Genomic DNA, 16,528 nt, shown 5'->3' with positions numbered 1-16,528 from the left:
CTACAATTCTACTTATTAGATTAATTGCTGGAAATTGGAATGCACAAAGTAAACAATTGCTGGGTTCAAAAACAGAGGGATATCAATAAGACACGAGGAAAAAGAGAAATAAGCAAAATAATCAGAGTGCTGCCTGCTATAACCATATACCTAGAGCTGTTCATGGCTCCAATAATCCAATTGACATAAAGCTATATGTTCTAATAATGACACTATAAATACGAAAAAGAAGATTATGACTAATTTAACTATGGGTGGAACCGCCGGCGCCGCCCCTGCAGCGATTATGGCTACTGCAACAACGGTTGTAAGAATTGGCAGGAGGACCACGGTGGGCTAATTTTTTTTTGTTATGGAAGTAAAAGTGGTGATATACTTTAACATAGTAATTTTTGGTGTTTTTTAAAATTGTGGAAGTACACAAATTCCTGGGACTGAATTCTATACTTAAAATTTTTTAATTATTTTTTTAACACAAATTCCTGACACCGATTTGTGTACCAACACAAATTTCTGGGACCGATTTTTGTACCTCTCAGAAATCTATGGGACCGATTTGTGTACCTCTCACAAATCGGTCGGTCTGATTTCTGTACTTTTAGAAATCGAACGGTCCGATTTGTATACCTCTAACAAATCGGACGGTTTGATTTCTGCTTCTCTAGTTAAACGATCCCACATTTAAGTATAATACCTCAATAATCCACATTTAAAAAAAATACCACTACCACTTCAATATTAAAAATAAAAATTCGACCATGGCATTCTGTTCCTCTAAATTACACACCAAATCCTATGTACTTGTTGCTTGATTCTATCATGCGCATGTTGGTCTCTCAATCCATCTCAAATTCCTTCTTTGCATCTATTGTCCCATTGCATGACAGCAGGATGAAGGATTGAAGGCAATGCCTTCCCCATACGCATTCTGGTGGCCACGGTTGTTGGCAGAGAAGTGGCTGTGTGTTGGCAGAGAAGCCGCTGTCAACAGCCACGTGGCTGTGGTGCAATATACGGCAAGAGCTAAGCAAGATGAGTAGTTGTTTTTGGCCGTGATTATACCTCTCGAAAAACTTATTAGCTTTAATTTAGTAGTGATGAATAGTTGAATATTGATCAAGTATAAAAAAATATTTCTCTAATACAACAATCTGTCTAAAATTATACCAAATCTCACGGATACGAGACTGACCGATACGCGAATTTTAAAATCGTATAAGATATCGGGACACGCATATATATAAAATATAAATTATTTTTTTAATTATTTTTAATGTCTTATTTTAATTATATCAAAGTATTTAAAATATTTTTTGTTTTAATAAATAATAATATATACTATATCTAAATTTATTTTAAGAATATATGTTAAAAATAAAACTGGACACGCTGACACGTGATAATATTTATGTGTGTCCAAACCTGTTCGGAGAATAATTTTTTACTTTTTATTAAGACACGGTTGAATAAAACTGACACGCGTGTTGGACGAATGTCGGTGAATATCGTATCTGAAATGTGTCCGACACATGAATACTAACAACTCAGCAGAGTGTTCTACTTCATAGCCAAATCTTAATTGGATATATCAATAAAAGATTATTGTTGTATTACTTATCCGTAATTAATTTTCCATGGATAGGTATGTATAGTATCGCCATTCCTGTGCTAGTCCCCCCTAGCCTCCTAGTCATTGCTGTCTTGCTGATTGTAACTCACATGAGAATAATTTTATTGAACTTTAACTACTAATTTTATTTAATTAAGTGTATTGGCTACAAATAAAAAAAATTCACTCGTTAAATTTTCTACTTTTCATGATAGTTGGGATATTTGTTCTGTAAAATTCTTGTTTCCATGACTAGATAGGCCTAATTACACCAAATATGACTGACACAAAATTCTTAATTCAAAATATTCATTATGCACTAACACTCATTAAAAAAATATAAAATTAATAATTATTAATTACAATTGTTTAAAGTTGGCTAATTAAAAATTATTTACCTATACTTTTTTATAAATTATATATAAAGATTTATTAAATATAATTATATTAGAATTTGAAGTTTAACTTGTATATATAGTAATTTATTGATTAATAATAAATTAATTTTTGATCTGCAATGTTAAAAAATATCGTGAAAATAAATTCTGCTTAAAATTAAAAGGAAAAAAACAATCTAACTAAGAAAAAAAAAAAACAACTCATCTTAGCCAATAAACAAATAAATCTACTACATGAGGTGTAACCACCTAACAAACATCTTTAGATTTTTATTTTTTTGAAAAATAACACTTTATGTACTTTTTAATACTTATGTACTCCTATTACAAAATTAATTACTACATTTATCGCTAACAGGTATGATATATATACAATTTTTTTTGTTTACAAGTCTTACAAATTGGCATAAGTCTAACAAAACACACGCACGCGTATTACACTTCTACATTCAAGAGTAAATACACGCACGTTACTCAAACATTTCCTGTTTCCAAAGCGCGCTACTCACCATTATGAACGACTATTTTTCTTCTTCGATAAAAACCACAACTGTCATTTTTCTTCGTGTTTCTCCTCCTCCTCCTCTTCTTCCTTCTTCTTCTCCTCCTTTGTGTTTCTCCTCCTTTTTCTTCGCGTGTTTCATCTTCATCGTCGTGTTTTTCCTCCTTCTTCTTTTGATTTTGCAACATTATGTATTTTTTTTTCTTTGTTTGATTTTTTCCTTCCAAAAAAATTATGAAAATATGAAATAGGAAGATTAAGAAGAAGAAGTAGCAGAAGATGAGGAGGAGGAAGAGGAAGAGTTCTGAATTATGCAGAACTTATCGGAATAAAAAGACACCCAAATATCTTCGTTTTACACCCAAATATCTTTGTATTACACCCAAATATCTTCGTTTTTACGCCCAAATTTGCTGCAGATACAGAAATGAGTTATGTTATGTATACACTAAAATTAGCCACCAAAATCAGCAAGGGCTGCAAAATACACCCAAAATATACCATAGAAGGGCTGCAAAATACACTCAAAATACACCATATTAAAACAATCATAAACTATAGAATGCAAATACAACTATAAAACCATCATAAAAAATAACAAAAACCAGATTCATGAATCATAACTAAACAGAAACTAAAATAATTCAACTAAAAGAATAAGACAATTCACCCTCCGTCAGATGAAAAATCATAAACTGTAAATACACCCAAATATTCCTGATCTACACCCGAACATCTGATATAAAATGGACAAGATTATATTAATTCTAATCAGAACTAGTACATTAGATTCAATTCAAACAAGGAAGAATTAATAACAAATTTCACAGACAAGGTTCACGCACTGGTTCATCTGACAATCTGAAGTTGAATTATCCATTATCTTCAAAAACGATTTCAGAGTTTGATGTCAAAAAACAATGGAAATCGAGAATAACGAAGAAAAAGAACAGAAAGAGAAAATTACGTAAATGAAGAAGAAAAAAGAAAAGACAAAAAATTCAAAAAAAGAAACGGAATCCTTTCAAAAATTAAAAATATGTTAGAAACGCTGAAACATATATGCATAACAAGCATTTGAGCGTAATATCAATTAGAGAACTTGTAAAACTTGTATAACAAAATCGCTTATACGTAGAGATTCATCCTAAAAAATAATCTAGATAATATTCTGGTATTTTTCGACACCACAGCTTTATCCAATCACTGCCGCCCACCACAACTTTCCATTGCGTTGGCTTCTTTCACTATTTCTTGGTCATCTTAGATTTAAAACTCTGAATTTATGATTTAAATTAATTTTACTTTGTTTTAATTTAAAATATTCATTTTATTTGAATTTTAAATATTTTTATTGTTTTTAATTTTAAATGTTTGTATTCAGTATTAGATTAATTGTTGATTTTTAAGTATACGTTTGATTTGTAATTTTATTTTTAATATTTTATAAAAAAATAAAAAATATGAGATGAAAATAAAAAATAAATATTTTATTATTTTTACTGTTTTTTATCATAAAATTTAAAAAAATACTATAAATAAAAATACAAATAAAAGGCACAAATTTATTAGTTGTGTTGACTCCCTAGATTTAAAAAAAAAAAGAAAAAATTGATAACAAGTCAACAACTTCTAACCAAATCATTATGATATCAACCGAGCTTGGTAAGATGAAAAAAAAAAAAAAAGGAAAAAGAAAAAGAAAGCTAAATGATATTTAAAAAAAAATGGAAAATACTAATGGTGGCCACATAGAGGTAACAGGAAAGGTAATACCTTCGTCTAGCGCACTTAACACCGGTCGCCGGTTGGATTGTACAGAAGAGTGGAACTGTTCTTCATGACTAGCAACGAAACCAGCAAGGATCCAAAGTCCGTTTACGATTTTGTTGTGAAGGTTCGTTTATTTTTGTTGGTGTTTCATTCACTTGACTATGCTTCATGTTATTTTTATCTGCCTCGACTCTATTTCGGTAAACCCAAACAAATATTCAGGATGCTAAGGGCGATGACATAGATCTTTCCACTTACAAAGGAAAAGTCTTACTCATTGTCAATGTTGCTTCTAAGTGGTATCTCTCTCTGCTTCTTTTTCATTTTCATTTATCTATGTAAAGTGAGAATACTTCCATTCTACAATGTTTCTGGATTGGGGCAGTGGCATGACCAACCCAAATTATGCGGAGTTGAATCAACTGTATCACAAGTATAAACACACAGGTTTGTAAATTGTGATTAATTTCATTCTCATCATTTCAAACTGTACAAATCATATTACAACTGAGTTGTCTAGCTTCCAAAATTAGGGTTGGAGATTTTGGCATTTCCATGTAATCAATTTGGCGATGAAGAACCTGGAAGCAATGATCAAATTGTGGAGTTCGTCTGTACGCGCTTCAAATCAGAATTCCCCATCTTCGCTAAGGTAGGTCAACGCTAAGCTTGGTGAGAAAAGTCAACCCCTGCCACTTCACTAGTTATGTTTAATTGGACACAGATTTATGTGACTGCTGTTATTCTGTGTTGACTTGTTATGAATCCTGTTTATATGTTCACATGGAAATTGGAATATTAAGTTCATTAATCCTTTACTGTTTTAGATTGAAGTGAATGGAGACAAATCTGCTCCTTTGTATAAGTTCTTGAAGTCAGGTAAATGGGGAATATTTGGGGATGATATTCAGTGGAACTTTGCTAAGTTTCTGGTTGATAAGAATGGCCAAGTGGTTGATCGTTATTACCCCACAACTTCTCCTCTCAGCCTTGAGGTAACTAACTGTACTATTTTCTTTATATCATTCTTGTTCTTGCTCTTTTCTTTTCTTTCTTCTTTTTTTTTTTTTAATATGGTTTATGCTGTCCTTTCTAATTCTTGTGAAACTTGTTTTATATTGCAGCGAGACATTTGTAAGCTACTAGGTATTCAATGAAGGATGAATCGACTTCTCAATGTCAAGCTTCTTTTTCTTGTGTTTATTATGTTCCTTCTTTGAAGTCTTAATGTGGTACATATAAGGTTTGATAACCTAAATAAGACTTGCTTAGTTGCTTATCCTGGTGGAGTACATGATGCAAATATGCAATGATGCCTGATTTTGTTGAGTTTAACCTTATTGACTTGGTTTACAGTCTTGATAAGCAAAACTATATAAACAGACGCCAATATTACTACGTAACATTAAGATAGATCGTCATTGATTAGTGGGTTATTGTAAAGTTGGAAATATCTGAATTTTAAAAGCATCAATTATTGATTACAAAAGCATCTAAGATAAAAAGGCCAACGATGTGGTTCTTTGCAACAATGCATGACATATTTATCCAAGATGAGATCACAACCACTGATTAATGCTTTAAAATTTAAACAACTATAGAGAAGATATGATAACGACGAGATGTCTCTTCCCTTAGGCAATGTGTGATACAAAACCTAATTAGTACCACAGCCTGAATAAGTAAAAATACTATGAGGGAATTGGCCAAGTCAATCACAATTCACAACCAAAAGATAGGTCATCATCTGAAATCATGTCAAACTATCAGCAAAAGATGGTTCAGACTTCAGAATAAGCACTCGGCATTTTTTGCTCATAAATGTTTTCTCATGGAGATAATAATATACTTCCCAATTAAGTGTATATTTTGCCTTGATTTGACAAGAAATTTCGCATGACTAAGAATCGTAATTCAATGCTGAATGATCCATTTGTTTAAGCATTTTAGTCCAAACTTGTGTCCCACCACCAATGGGTGTAACAAGCTGTTTCACAATGCTCACAAACTCTCCTCATTTACAACAAGTTATTTACAAAACTGCAATATCTCCCAAAATAAAAATTTTCATCCACGTGTCAAGTCAATGCCAGTGTGTCCGTGCGCGCTCTTGAGATCTGCAGGTCGTGATCCAGGCCAAATGCCTGTAGCAGAAGGGATGTAGTTTTGACTATGCGGAGCACTGGCCAAAGAAGCTAACTTGTCATTGCGCTGAGGCTCGGAACTCTCTTCTTTCATGAGGGTAGCTTGCGTGGGCTTGGTCTTAGCGCTACCACTATATACAAAACTGCACACTACCACCTGCAGCCAGCAAAGGATTCATTCATACATTCTTTTGGGGTTAATGATATTGTTTTGGTTCGAATGCAAAGCATGTTATCATGTAGAATGATTACAACCAACAAGCCATAGAAGTAAGAAGAGGCCTATGCATCATAGAAACCATGTCAACATCCTTTTCAGGTGCCCCAATGGGACTAGAAAGAGAGATGCCTATGTCACATGTACAGTACATACCTGCACTGGGCTTCCAGCAATAAGCACTGCAACACCACCACCAATAACACGGCCGTCGGAGCTAGAAAGGGAAACACTTATGCCACCTGTTCTATTGGATGGTCCACCATCTTCAGGAACCAAGTAAGAACCAGATAAACACAATATTTGGAATCGGCCCTGAGAAAATTAGAAAAATAAAATAAAATAAAATAAGTTTATTAATATACCACAAGAACCAACTTAGGGGCTTTAAGCAATACTAATTGGTGCTTTAACCTCAATCGTGACACTGGTGTTAGTAGAAGCAGGCTGCCTGAGAGTAACTAGAGAAACTATCCCAGTACCCGACATGATGCAGAGAGCCCGTGGTCTCTGCTGTGATATCGACAATAGCTTTGCTACAATGTCCTGAAACAATGGAAGGAAAGAGCAACTCAGCTAGGCAGCATCTGAGAGAGGCATGCACCCCCTCTCTATCTTCATAACACAATCAGGATTTTATAAAAGAAAGACCACAGAACAAAATAACAAAGGTAGATTGCTTATGAAGAGGATAATTACCTCCCCTACTCCAATGGAGATTACATGAGGTGAAAAAGCCAGCCCTGCAGAACTATTCATCCATTCACCTAAGATACAATAAACAACTGTGTTAAAAGGTTACACACTTGGCAAAATAACAAAAAGTTGCTCGTTACAACCATCAATGAAACAGTTCCATGGATTTTATTTACACAAATGAAAACACACACATCCAATATGGAAATTCAAGTGTTTCACTCGCTACCAAAATAAGTCACGGTATATGGTCATAACTCAGATAATCAAATACGCAAGAGAATTTCTATTTAAACATATTGCAAATACAAATTGTGGAATCAACAAGGACTGATAATTCTCACACAAATATACCAAGAGTAGCCAGCTGTTGTTTCCTTCCAGATCCCGGAGGGCGTCCTCTACCCCTTTTCTGGGAATCAGAGGTTGAACCAGCATTCCAACAAGCGGGGGCAGACATTGATGAAAGTCTCAAAGAAACTGGTCCTGGTCCTTCTGGGCCATACTTGCGGGGTCTCCCTCTCTTCTTCTTCACAGGCTCACCTGAGGAAGAAGGAGGCACTCCACCACCAGAAGATGAGGCACCAATGCCAATGCCATGACTAAAACCGGCACGAGCCTGTGCTTGAGGTTGAACCCGTAATGCAAATGAGGAATTAGAACCAACAGAGCCGCCTCCGCCACCCTTTGCATTTGACTGAGATTGAACGGCAGTGTTTGACAAAGCTCTGAATCCTGGAGGTCCTTGTAACCCTCCACTCTCTCTATGCACGTAAAATGAAGAAGACCCACTAGTAAATGCCATGGCTTCTCTCCCATCCATGCATTTAACTAAGAGATTCTGTGATAATGATAAACAAATACACAAACTTTCTAGCGCCTATTTAATTACGTTAAAATCCTTGCCCACAATCCCACCCAAAGCTGAACTATCAAAACCGGCGGTTGGTGAAGTTACTAAAATGAGGTTTTTACCGAGTTTGTTCTAATGGGGAGCATCAAAAAGCTCGAGAAAGGGTGAAAAGATTGGATTTTTAACAGAAAAATCAATGGAAAGGGAAGAGGATCTAAATTCCAGTAGCTCTCTATATATATTCAGTCAACAAGCTCAAATATTTTGTGCTAAGTGCACGTTGAATACAAGAGTTCTGTTTGCCTACACAAATCTAACAACTTCATTAAATGATCAAATAGTTCCTACTTAATTTTAAAGGAAACAATATTGTCACTGAAAAATCATTAAGCTTACAGAAAAAATCAAAGTGGCAAGCTGGCAATTCCTAGAATCACGTTTGAACACATTACAAAAACAAAACCCTAGATTTGAATCTAGGGTTTCGACAGAAGAATGCAGCAGGTGGAGAAAAAAATACCAAAAAAAAAAAAAAATAAAGAAAGGAAGAAAGAGACAGAGGGAGAGTTGGAACTTGAGAATGACAAGGGGGGAGCACAAGAATGAATAGAAATAATAATAATAAGAGGCTTTTGATTTGAATTAAAGTGGGGTTAGTGAAGTGTGAAAGTGATGGCTACAGATTTTATTTCATTTGAGTAAAAGAGCCATTCTCTCTTTCCAAATTGTCCTCCTTGCATAAGCATTATTAATTATTATTACTAGCTAGTCGCTAGTCAGTGTCGGACTCGGACCCAAGAAGCAGCCAAAAACAATTAAAGAAAAGCGCATAACAAGTTAACAACACAACAAAAAGGAAGAAATGAAGAATAGTTAGGAGAAGGGCAAAATTTGTGGGTATTTGAGGGAAAGTGTGCCCTACCAAATAACCAAAGTACCAAATCCCGTGTCTGTTTTCTTATTTCCTTAGGATAGCTACCCTTTTGCTTTATCATTCTTTTATTTAGACTGAATTGTGCACTATGTTTCTTTTACTAATTAGTAATTAAAAGCACTGTGTTTAAGCATTCTGTTCTAACTTGTTTATAGAGTTGCATTGTGTTTGTGTATAAAATAACAGAGTGGGCTGTATAAAATAAACTCTAAAGGCCTCTTTTTCAAGGCTTTTTCTGATTTCAAATCAGAAAATATTTGTCCAAAGGAAATACAGGTTTTCTCATGGAATAGAGTGGGCTGTAGAGGCGGGTTCTTTCAATGAAAAATAGATCAGTTAAATTAGTTTTATGGTGTTTTACATTTAGCTAAGCTGATTAGAGATAAAAAAAAAAAAAAAAAAAAGACACGTTTGTATTTAAAATTTGATATAAAAAATATTTTTAATTTACAGGTAAAAATAGTTTTAGATGGAGTTAATAGTCAAAATCATCTCTAAAAAGATATCTCGATCTCCATTTTCGTCCCCGAAAGATAAAATTAATCAAAAGCGTCCTCGAAAGTTACCGACGTTAATCGATTTCGTCCTTCCGTCATCTCAGTTGCTGAGGTGTGTAATGTTTGCTGAGCTGGAACGTTAAGTTCCAGCGTGGCACACTCCAGCATGGCTAACCCTAATGCTGAGTAGATATGTTTGTTTATTTAGCTCAAATTAATCCTAATGTTACAACCCTAACCTAATCCCAATCTGAAGCATAAACGTGTGTGATTCTCGTAGTAGTTGACCCTGTATGTTTGTTCAGTCGCTATTATGAGGACATTAAAAGCATACAAGGCCTTTTCACTACTACCATCCTTTTCATCTTCCTTATCTATGCTCAGAACCTCCCCATCGGAAGTTGCATCATCCTCGTCCTTGTCAACAGAAGTTGCATCACATTCAAGCGACGTTGATCCCCCTTCTTGATTGGCAAAAAGAATAAATGTGTCTGAGTTTTTTCTGGATCCAACTGGTCGGGCAGACACATGCTCTATCCCAAGACTACTGCTAGATGAACACTTTTTAGTTGTTCTTTGAAGTAAAATTTTACCAGATTTACAATTACTTAAGACAATTTCAATAAAGCCCAATAGAAACTTCAACCCTGGAAGCAAACTTTCATTGCCTACCAATTTATCCATCAACACAACAGTTCTCTTCAAAAGCTATTTCATTAATGACTCTCCTCTTGAAATCTTAACAATGAAACTAAAATATGACTTTGCTGCAAGTATATCAAATTGCAAAAATGCAGCATCAAGTGACAATAGCAAAGAATTAAAAATATGATGCTACAACTCTTTGGACCGTTCAGAGGTTGGTGATAGAAGGCATAGGATAAAATTCGTTGTTGATTCCTGTAGAAAAATGGAGGTCTCCTTTGCACAGACGCCAGTATCTAATTTTATTATGCTTCTTAAGAGCCTCTTCTCCAACTACTTAGACACCATATGTACATCTCTTCCAAGGAATTTCCTTTGTATTCTCAGCCTGAGATCAAGAAATTGCTCTCCAGATAAATTATCCACAAAGAAATCGAAAATCTTCACATTCACAGATTCAGAGTAACAGGTATTCAGCGAATCAATTAGCACTATACAGTCACCATTATGCAATCGTAAATGCCTACTGATCTGTCCAAGCACATTTTCAATACCAAGATAAAAGTGAAAAATAGCATACTTTGAAGGGTCTTTCCTAGTGCCACTCAATAATTCTGCAGATTATCCATTCTTGGACATTGTCATGACCTTCTCCCCTACAATCAATGTCTTTCAGAAACCCTTCCATTTGCTTCATTAGAATTAAGTCAGCATAACTTGACCATTCCAGTTCTGTACTTATGCTTTGATAAACAGCATCACATTTTCCATGAATACCTTCAAATATCCTATCATACTTGATAATCATTACAACATCAAGAATTTGTCCAAGAGCTTCGATGTCCAAATCAACCTTTCTCCCTGCTGTTATTCTAAATAACCCATCTAGGATACAGATAATTCATCTTATGCTAAGAGCACAAGAAAGCAAAGTAGCACTAGGAGTAGAAAGATGACAAGGAAACCCATGCAACATGCCTCCCAGTAGGCCTTAGGAAGAACTCCTGAAGCTTTTTTATCAACAGCAGCATCCAACTGTGATAGAAGGCCAAGGACAGATTGAAGCTCACCTTCATTACAGCCACTCCTCTCAAGCAGCTCATCCTGCAGGCTTTTGTCAATTTTAGTATGTTTCATGAGCAAGAATGATGAAAAATCAGAAGCTGACTTTTGTTGGTAACTAAGGCTACCAAAAAAAGCTTTCTGATGGGCTTGCAAGTACTTGTCCAACAAATGAGAGCGCGCTTATTAGACATACAAATTTACCAGACTCCACCAGGGAGGAAATCATGCTCCCAGCCAGTTCAACAAATTTCTCTTCCCCAAAAGCATTTTCAGTACCAGGTTGTTCACATCCATCTGTAGACCCAATAGAACATGCAGTCTCAGAGAAAAGATCTCCAAAAAAGGCCTCATCTTCATGGCATACTGCATTTTCTTGTTCAGATGCTCTAGCAACTTTTGAAAAACTAGAACATGACCTTTCAATTTTTGGCTTTAACTTCAACCCTTGAGAGTGAAGGAACAAAGCAAGTTGCATCAAGTTGCCAATCCATAGGCTTGATGCAGGAAATATAAGCTTCAAAAGCTCTTCAAACGTGTATTGCTTCAGCAGAGGAACTGACTCTCGATAGAAAAAGGCATGAAGAGGAGCCATTTTGTGAGAATCACACACATTTATGCTTCAGATTGGGATTAGATTAGGGTTGTAACATTAGGACTAATTTGAGCTAAATAAACAAACATATCTACTCAGCATTAGAATTAGCCATGCTGGAGTGTGCCATGCTGGAACTTAACGTTCCAGCTCACTATTGATGATAGTGTCGCAATAGTAATTCAACCTAGTACAAGAGGAACCGTTGATTCGCACAATTGGTCATCGCGCTTGGTTGAAAAGCCAGTGGCGCGAAGCTACCGTGCGTTGGATTATGACTGAACGCCTCTAAGTCAGAATCCAGGCTAGAAGCGACGCACCTCAACAACTGAGATGACGAAAGGACGAAATCGATTAACGTCGGTAACTTTTGGGGATGCTTTTGATTAATTTTATCTTTTGAGGACGAAAATGGAGAACGAGGTATCTTTCAGGGACGATTTTGACTATTAACTCGTTTTAGATGACATAGTTATAGACCATCTCCAATAGGGAACTCATCCCAATTCCTATCTATGGCCCCACCTGTCATAAAAAGTAACTCCATATCAGTTTTTGCGTCATAAACAGTAAATAGGAACTCAAAGCATCTCTCTCTTCTCCATTAGGAGGAACTAACTTTTGTCCCTGTTGTGGTCTCACTTAATTAATTAATTAAAATACTTGAAATTAATGTAATTAATTTTTTTGAATAATATAATTTAAATTTATAAATTTAAAATAATTTACTATTAAAAGATATTAATATTAAATAAATTCATATATAACAATAATACAATATATAATTCGGGATTACACTAATTTGTAAAATTACTTAATAGAAAGAAAAACATAATTAAGCTCTATAGTTGACGATAAGCATTGTGAAATTGTCATATGTGTTCAATCAAGTCCTCTTTCAATTGTCTATGCTGCTGCCTATTTTGAAGTTGGGCATTTTTTTGGAGAATAGAAGTGTATCTAAATGGTATATATAAAGTAACAAAATATTAATTTGTTAATGATAATGATAACATAGTAACGGCTAGTTTCCAACGGCTAATTTTGCAACGGCTAATTTTACAATGGCTAATTTAATATAATAATATAATTAATATACAATATTAATTTAATTACTTATATTAATTGTAATTTAAATAATTAATATAAATTATTAATTAAATAGAATTATAATTAATTATTATAATTATTAATAAATTAAATATAATTTAATTATTTAATATAATTTTTTAAATAACTAAATTAAATACTTAAATCATATTTAATTTATAAATAATTATAATATTTAATTATATACATAAAGTTAAATAAGTTGGTATATAATAAGATGAAGATTAACCCTTTATTGATAACATATTATGTAACATTATTAGTTATTATATTAATACCATATTATTTATTTTTTTAAATTTAAGTGCCAGATATTAAAATTTTATTGATTATAATGAAAACAAAGCAAGTCCCTTTGAGCAGGCCTTCCTTGCTTTGAAATATGTGCTGAGACTCATGTTTATGTTGCTCCAATGGTTGGTCTTCAACTTTTGTCAGAACGGGTCCCTCATTTCTTTACCGTTGGAGATGCTCTAACTTCACTAAAACTATCTGGATAGAATTAATATGAAAAATAGACCGTGTAAATTAGAAGTTATAAATTAAAGTAATAATGTGTAAGAAGAATGTTAAAAATATATATCACCTATTTGTTGCTTGTGAATTTAAATAGTATGTATAATGTGTTTAGATTTACGATTCAGGTCGTTTTTTGCTGTCCTAAGCACTTTAAAATAACATTTTTAAAATTGGATATATGTGAAAATTTGAAAGGAAGATGACCTTTTTTTTTCATTATCATTTAGAATGTTTGACTAGAATAAAATCAAAAAGTCTTTTAAAATAGAGTATCAAGGGTTGCTGATATTGTTGCTACGTCGTTTAAAAACTAAAAGAAAGGGAGTGATGACAATTTCAGCTATTTGATGGTAATACCGGAAATGAAGGAGGAGTTGACCATGTGCTTTATTTTAAATTTTTTTTGTTGCTCTTTTATTTGATCCACCTTGTTATGAGTTTTTTTATACAAATAAATATATAAAAATAATTATTTTTTTAAATACACACAAAAAAAAACGGTCACCAAAATACACAGAGCCATTTTACTATTGGCGCCAAATAAATGGAAATAGAAATACACACTAATTTTCTCATGGCGCCAATTCTCTCATGGCGCTAGCGAAATGGGTAATGGATAGCTGATACGCTGACGAACGCAAAATGAAACCGCACGTTCAAATTATTATTATTATTATTATTATTATTCACTCTTGTCTATTTCACGTGCGTCAGGTTAGAAATGGCCAAAGATTCTATTTTATATTTACTTCATTTTCCATGCGCTAGAGTGTCCGTTATTCATTATCCATTTTGCGGGCGTCATAGGAGAATTAGTGAGTATTTTCATTTTGCGGCGCTACTAGTAAAATAATTTTTTGTATTTTAATGGTCATTTTTTTTCCGTATGTATTTAGAGAAGTAATTTTTTATATATTTATTTGTATAAAAAATTTTTGAGATGAAACTGAAATAAAAAAAAACAACACAAGAGAGAGAGATTTAATATAAATTTAAATGAAAAAAAATATCTTATTTATTTAAAAGGTTACATAAAAAATAAATTAACAAATTAGTCACTTATATAAATACATATTAATATATAAATTATATGTTAAATATGTGTACAATAACACCTATATTTTTAAACAAAAAATTATATCTCATTTGGTTATTAATTTTTAAAATATACATAACAGTTTTGTATTTTTGTTATTATGTACAAGGATTTTAAGTTTTTAACTACTCCTCAAATAGGAGTGTTCCAAAAATGAAAGTTTGCATTTAGATTTAAGATTTTTCATATTAGACAATTGATACATTTATTATCTTTTCTAAAAGTATTTACAAAATAGAATAAAACTCTACATCTAAGTAAAATACTTAACCAAGTTGTTATAACCGTTTTTCAAATCACACGCCTTCTTCTTCTCCGTTTCCTTCTACTCCTTCTTCTTCCGTTTCTTTCTCCTCCTCCTTTTTCTTCCATTTCTTTCTTCTTCTCCTTCTTTTTTTCCGTTTCCTTCTTCTTCTCCTCCTCCTCTTTCTCTTCTTCTTTTTCTTCTTTTTACTAACATCTTAGTTGCTATTTTTTCTTCTCCTTCTTTTTTCTCTTTTTTTCTTTCGTTATCATCGTCACCACCACCATCAATACCTTCTCCTTCTCCTCCTCCTCTTTTCTTTTTTCATTTGATTTATTCTTTTCATTCGTTTTCCCCCTCCTCCTCCTCCTTTTCCATCATCATCATTATATCGTCATCGTCATCTTCTTTATCGTTATTATTGTTATTATTATAGTTATCATTGAATTTTTGTCATATTAATGACATTGTCTAATGCAAAATTAATTTGGATGTGTTTTTATTCATGATTCAGTCTTATTTGTGTTCTTTCTTTTGAACTGAGTTTGCGTGTCGCAATCATTAAGTAATTTCGGTGTTAAAACTAAGAAAATTATATGTATTTGTTAAAAAATTTCAGTGTATTTTTATTTTGATAAGTTCTGCATAATTCAAAACGTAGCACAACGATAAGGGGCCAATCCTTCCTTCTTCAAGGTGAGTGAGAATATTATCTATAACTCGACAAAAAAGTACACAATTTATCCGATTATTCCTACACATTAACTTGCTAATGAGATGTTGCAGTACTAAAGTATTAATCATTCCATAACTACTTGCGCTAAGTCATGATAAATTACTCTAAGTCTTGCAACTTCTTTTTTTGCTTATTTATCTTTTCTTTCTTGTTTTACCTTCTCAAATTTTTTCTTGTTTTACTCTCTTAATAAGAATAAAAACAATGAACCTACATTCATTTAACTAAAAGAAATAAAAAATAAAAAAAAAGAAGAAAAACATGCAGCATTAAAGAAGACATTTTGTACTTTTGTAGCAAAATTTCGGTATAAAAACTAAAAAATTTATGTGTATTTATTAAGAAATTTCGGTATATTTTTATTCTTCTTGTTTTACCTTATTAAGTTTCTTCTCATTTTACTCTCTTAACAAAATAAAAACAAACAAAAATTAAACAAAGAAGAAGAAGAAACATATAATGCTACAAAATTACTAGGAAGAGGATAAACCTACATTCATTCAACTAGAAGAAGAAGATGCTGCAAAATTACTTTCTTATTCATATTTTCCTTCGTGTTTTACCTTCTCAAGTTTCTTCTTGTTTTACTTTCTTAACAAGAATAAAAATAAAAAATCAAACAAAGAAGAAGAAGAAGCACATAATACTGTAAAATTACTAAGAAGATGATGAACCTATATTCATTCAACTAAAAAAAGAAAGAAATAAGAAAGAAAAGAAGAAAAAAATGTAACATTAAAGAAGACATTTTTGTGCTTTTGTAGCAAAGTTTCGGTGTAAAAACTAAGAAATTTATGTGTATTTGTAAAAAAATTTGGTGTATTTTTATTCTGATAAGTTCATATAATTCAAAATTCTTCCTCTTCCTCCTCCTCATATTCTGCCACTTCTTCTTCAT

General features: G+C 32.9%; 2 protein-coding genes across 2 annotated transcripts; one reads left to right on the top strand and one right to left on the bottom strand.

Annotated features, from left to right (window-relative positions):
- Positions 1-4,202: 4,202 nt before the first annotated feature.
- On the top strand, positions 4,203-5,617 carry LOC107630801 (putative glutathione peroxidase 8). Its single transcript, XM_016334045.3, has 6 exons — positions 4,203-4,406; positions 4,505-4,581; positions 4,668-4,729; positions 4,816-4,934; positions 5,110-5,277; positions 5,407-5,617. The coding sequence occupies exons 1-6, from the start codon at positions 4,350-4,352 to the stop codon at positions 5,437-5,439; spliced, it is 516 nt and encodes a 171-aa protein (XP_016189531.1). The 5' UTR covers positions 4,203-4,349; the 3' UTR covers positions 5,440-5,617.
- A 566-nt stretch (positions 5,618-6,183) lies between these two features.
- Positions 6,184-8,980, bottom strand: LOC107630799 (AT-hook motif nuclear-localized protein 5). Its single transcript, XM_016334043.3, has 5 exons — positions 7,694-8,980; positions 7,343-7,410; positions 7,058-7,189; positions 6,800-6,958; positions 6,184-6,583 (listed from the first exon to the last, which is right to left on the bottom strand). The coding sequence occupies exons 1-5, from the start codon at positions 8,160-8,162 to the stop codon at positions 6,350-6,352; spliced, it is 1,062 nt and encodes a 353-aa protein (XP_016189529.1). The 5' UTR covers positions 8,163-8,980; the 3' UTR covers positions 6,184-6,349.
- Positions 8,981-16,528: the final 7,548 nt, after the last annotated feature.

This window comes from Arachis ipaensis, chromosome B3 (genome assembly GCF_059453495.1).
Source record: "Arachis ipaensis isolate K30076 ecotype BB chromosome B3, ASM5945349v1, whole genome shotgun sequence".
Classification (NCBI taxonomy): Eukaryota; Viridiplantae; Streptophyta; class Magnoliopsida; order Fabales; family Fabaceae; genus Arachis; species Arachis ipaensis.
The sequence above is the reverse complement of the archived record's forward strand: the minus strand, read 5'-3'. Positions and strand labels throughout refer to the sequence as shown.

Excerpts from the sequence above, each read along its gene's own strand:
- LOC107630801 (XM_016334045.3), top strand. The coding sequence starts at position 4,350 with ATGACTAGCAACGAAACCAGCAAGGATCCAAAGTCCGTTTACGATTTT. Across the intron at positions 4,407-4,504 it reads TTTACGATTTTGTTGTGAAG|GATGCTAAGGGCGATGACAT; the intron begins GTTCGTTTATTT and ends ACAAATATTCAG. Across the intron at positions 4,582-4,667 it reads GTCAATGTTGCTTCTAAGTG|TGGCATGACCAACCCAAATT; the intron begins GTATCTCTCTCT and ends GGATTGGGGCAG.
- LOC107630799 (XM_016334043.3), bottom strand. The coding sequence starts at position 8,162 with ATGGATGGGAGAGAAGCCATGGCATTTACTAGTGGGTCTTCTTCATTT. Across the intron at positions 7,190-7,342 it reads TCTCCATTGGAGTAGGGGAG|GACATTGTAGCAAAGCTATT; the intron begins GTAATTATCCTC and ends CCATTGTTTCAG. Across the intron at positions 6,959-7,057 it reads ACACCAGTGTCACGATTGAG|GGCCGATTCCAAATATTGTG; the intron begins GTTAAAGCACCA and ends TAATTTTCTCAG.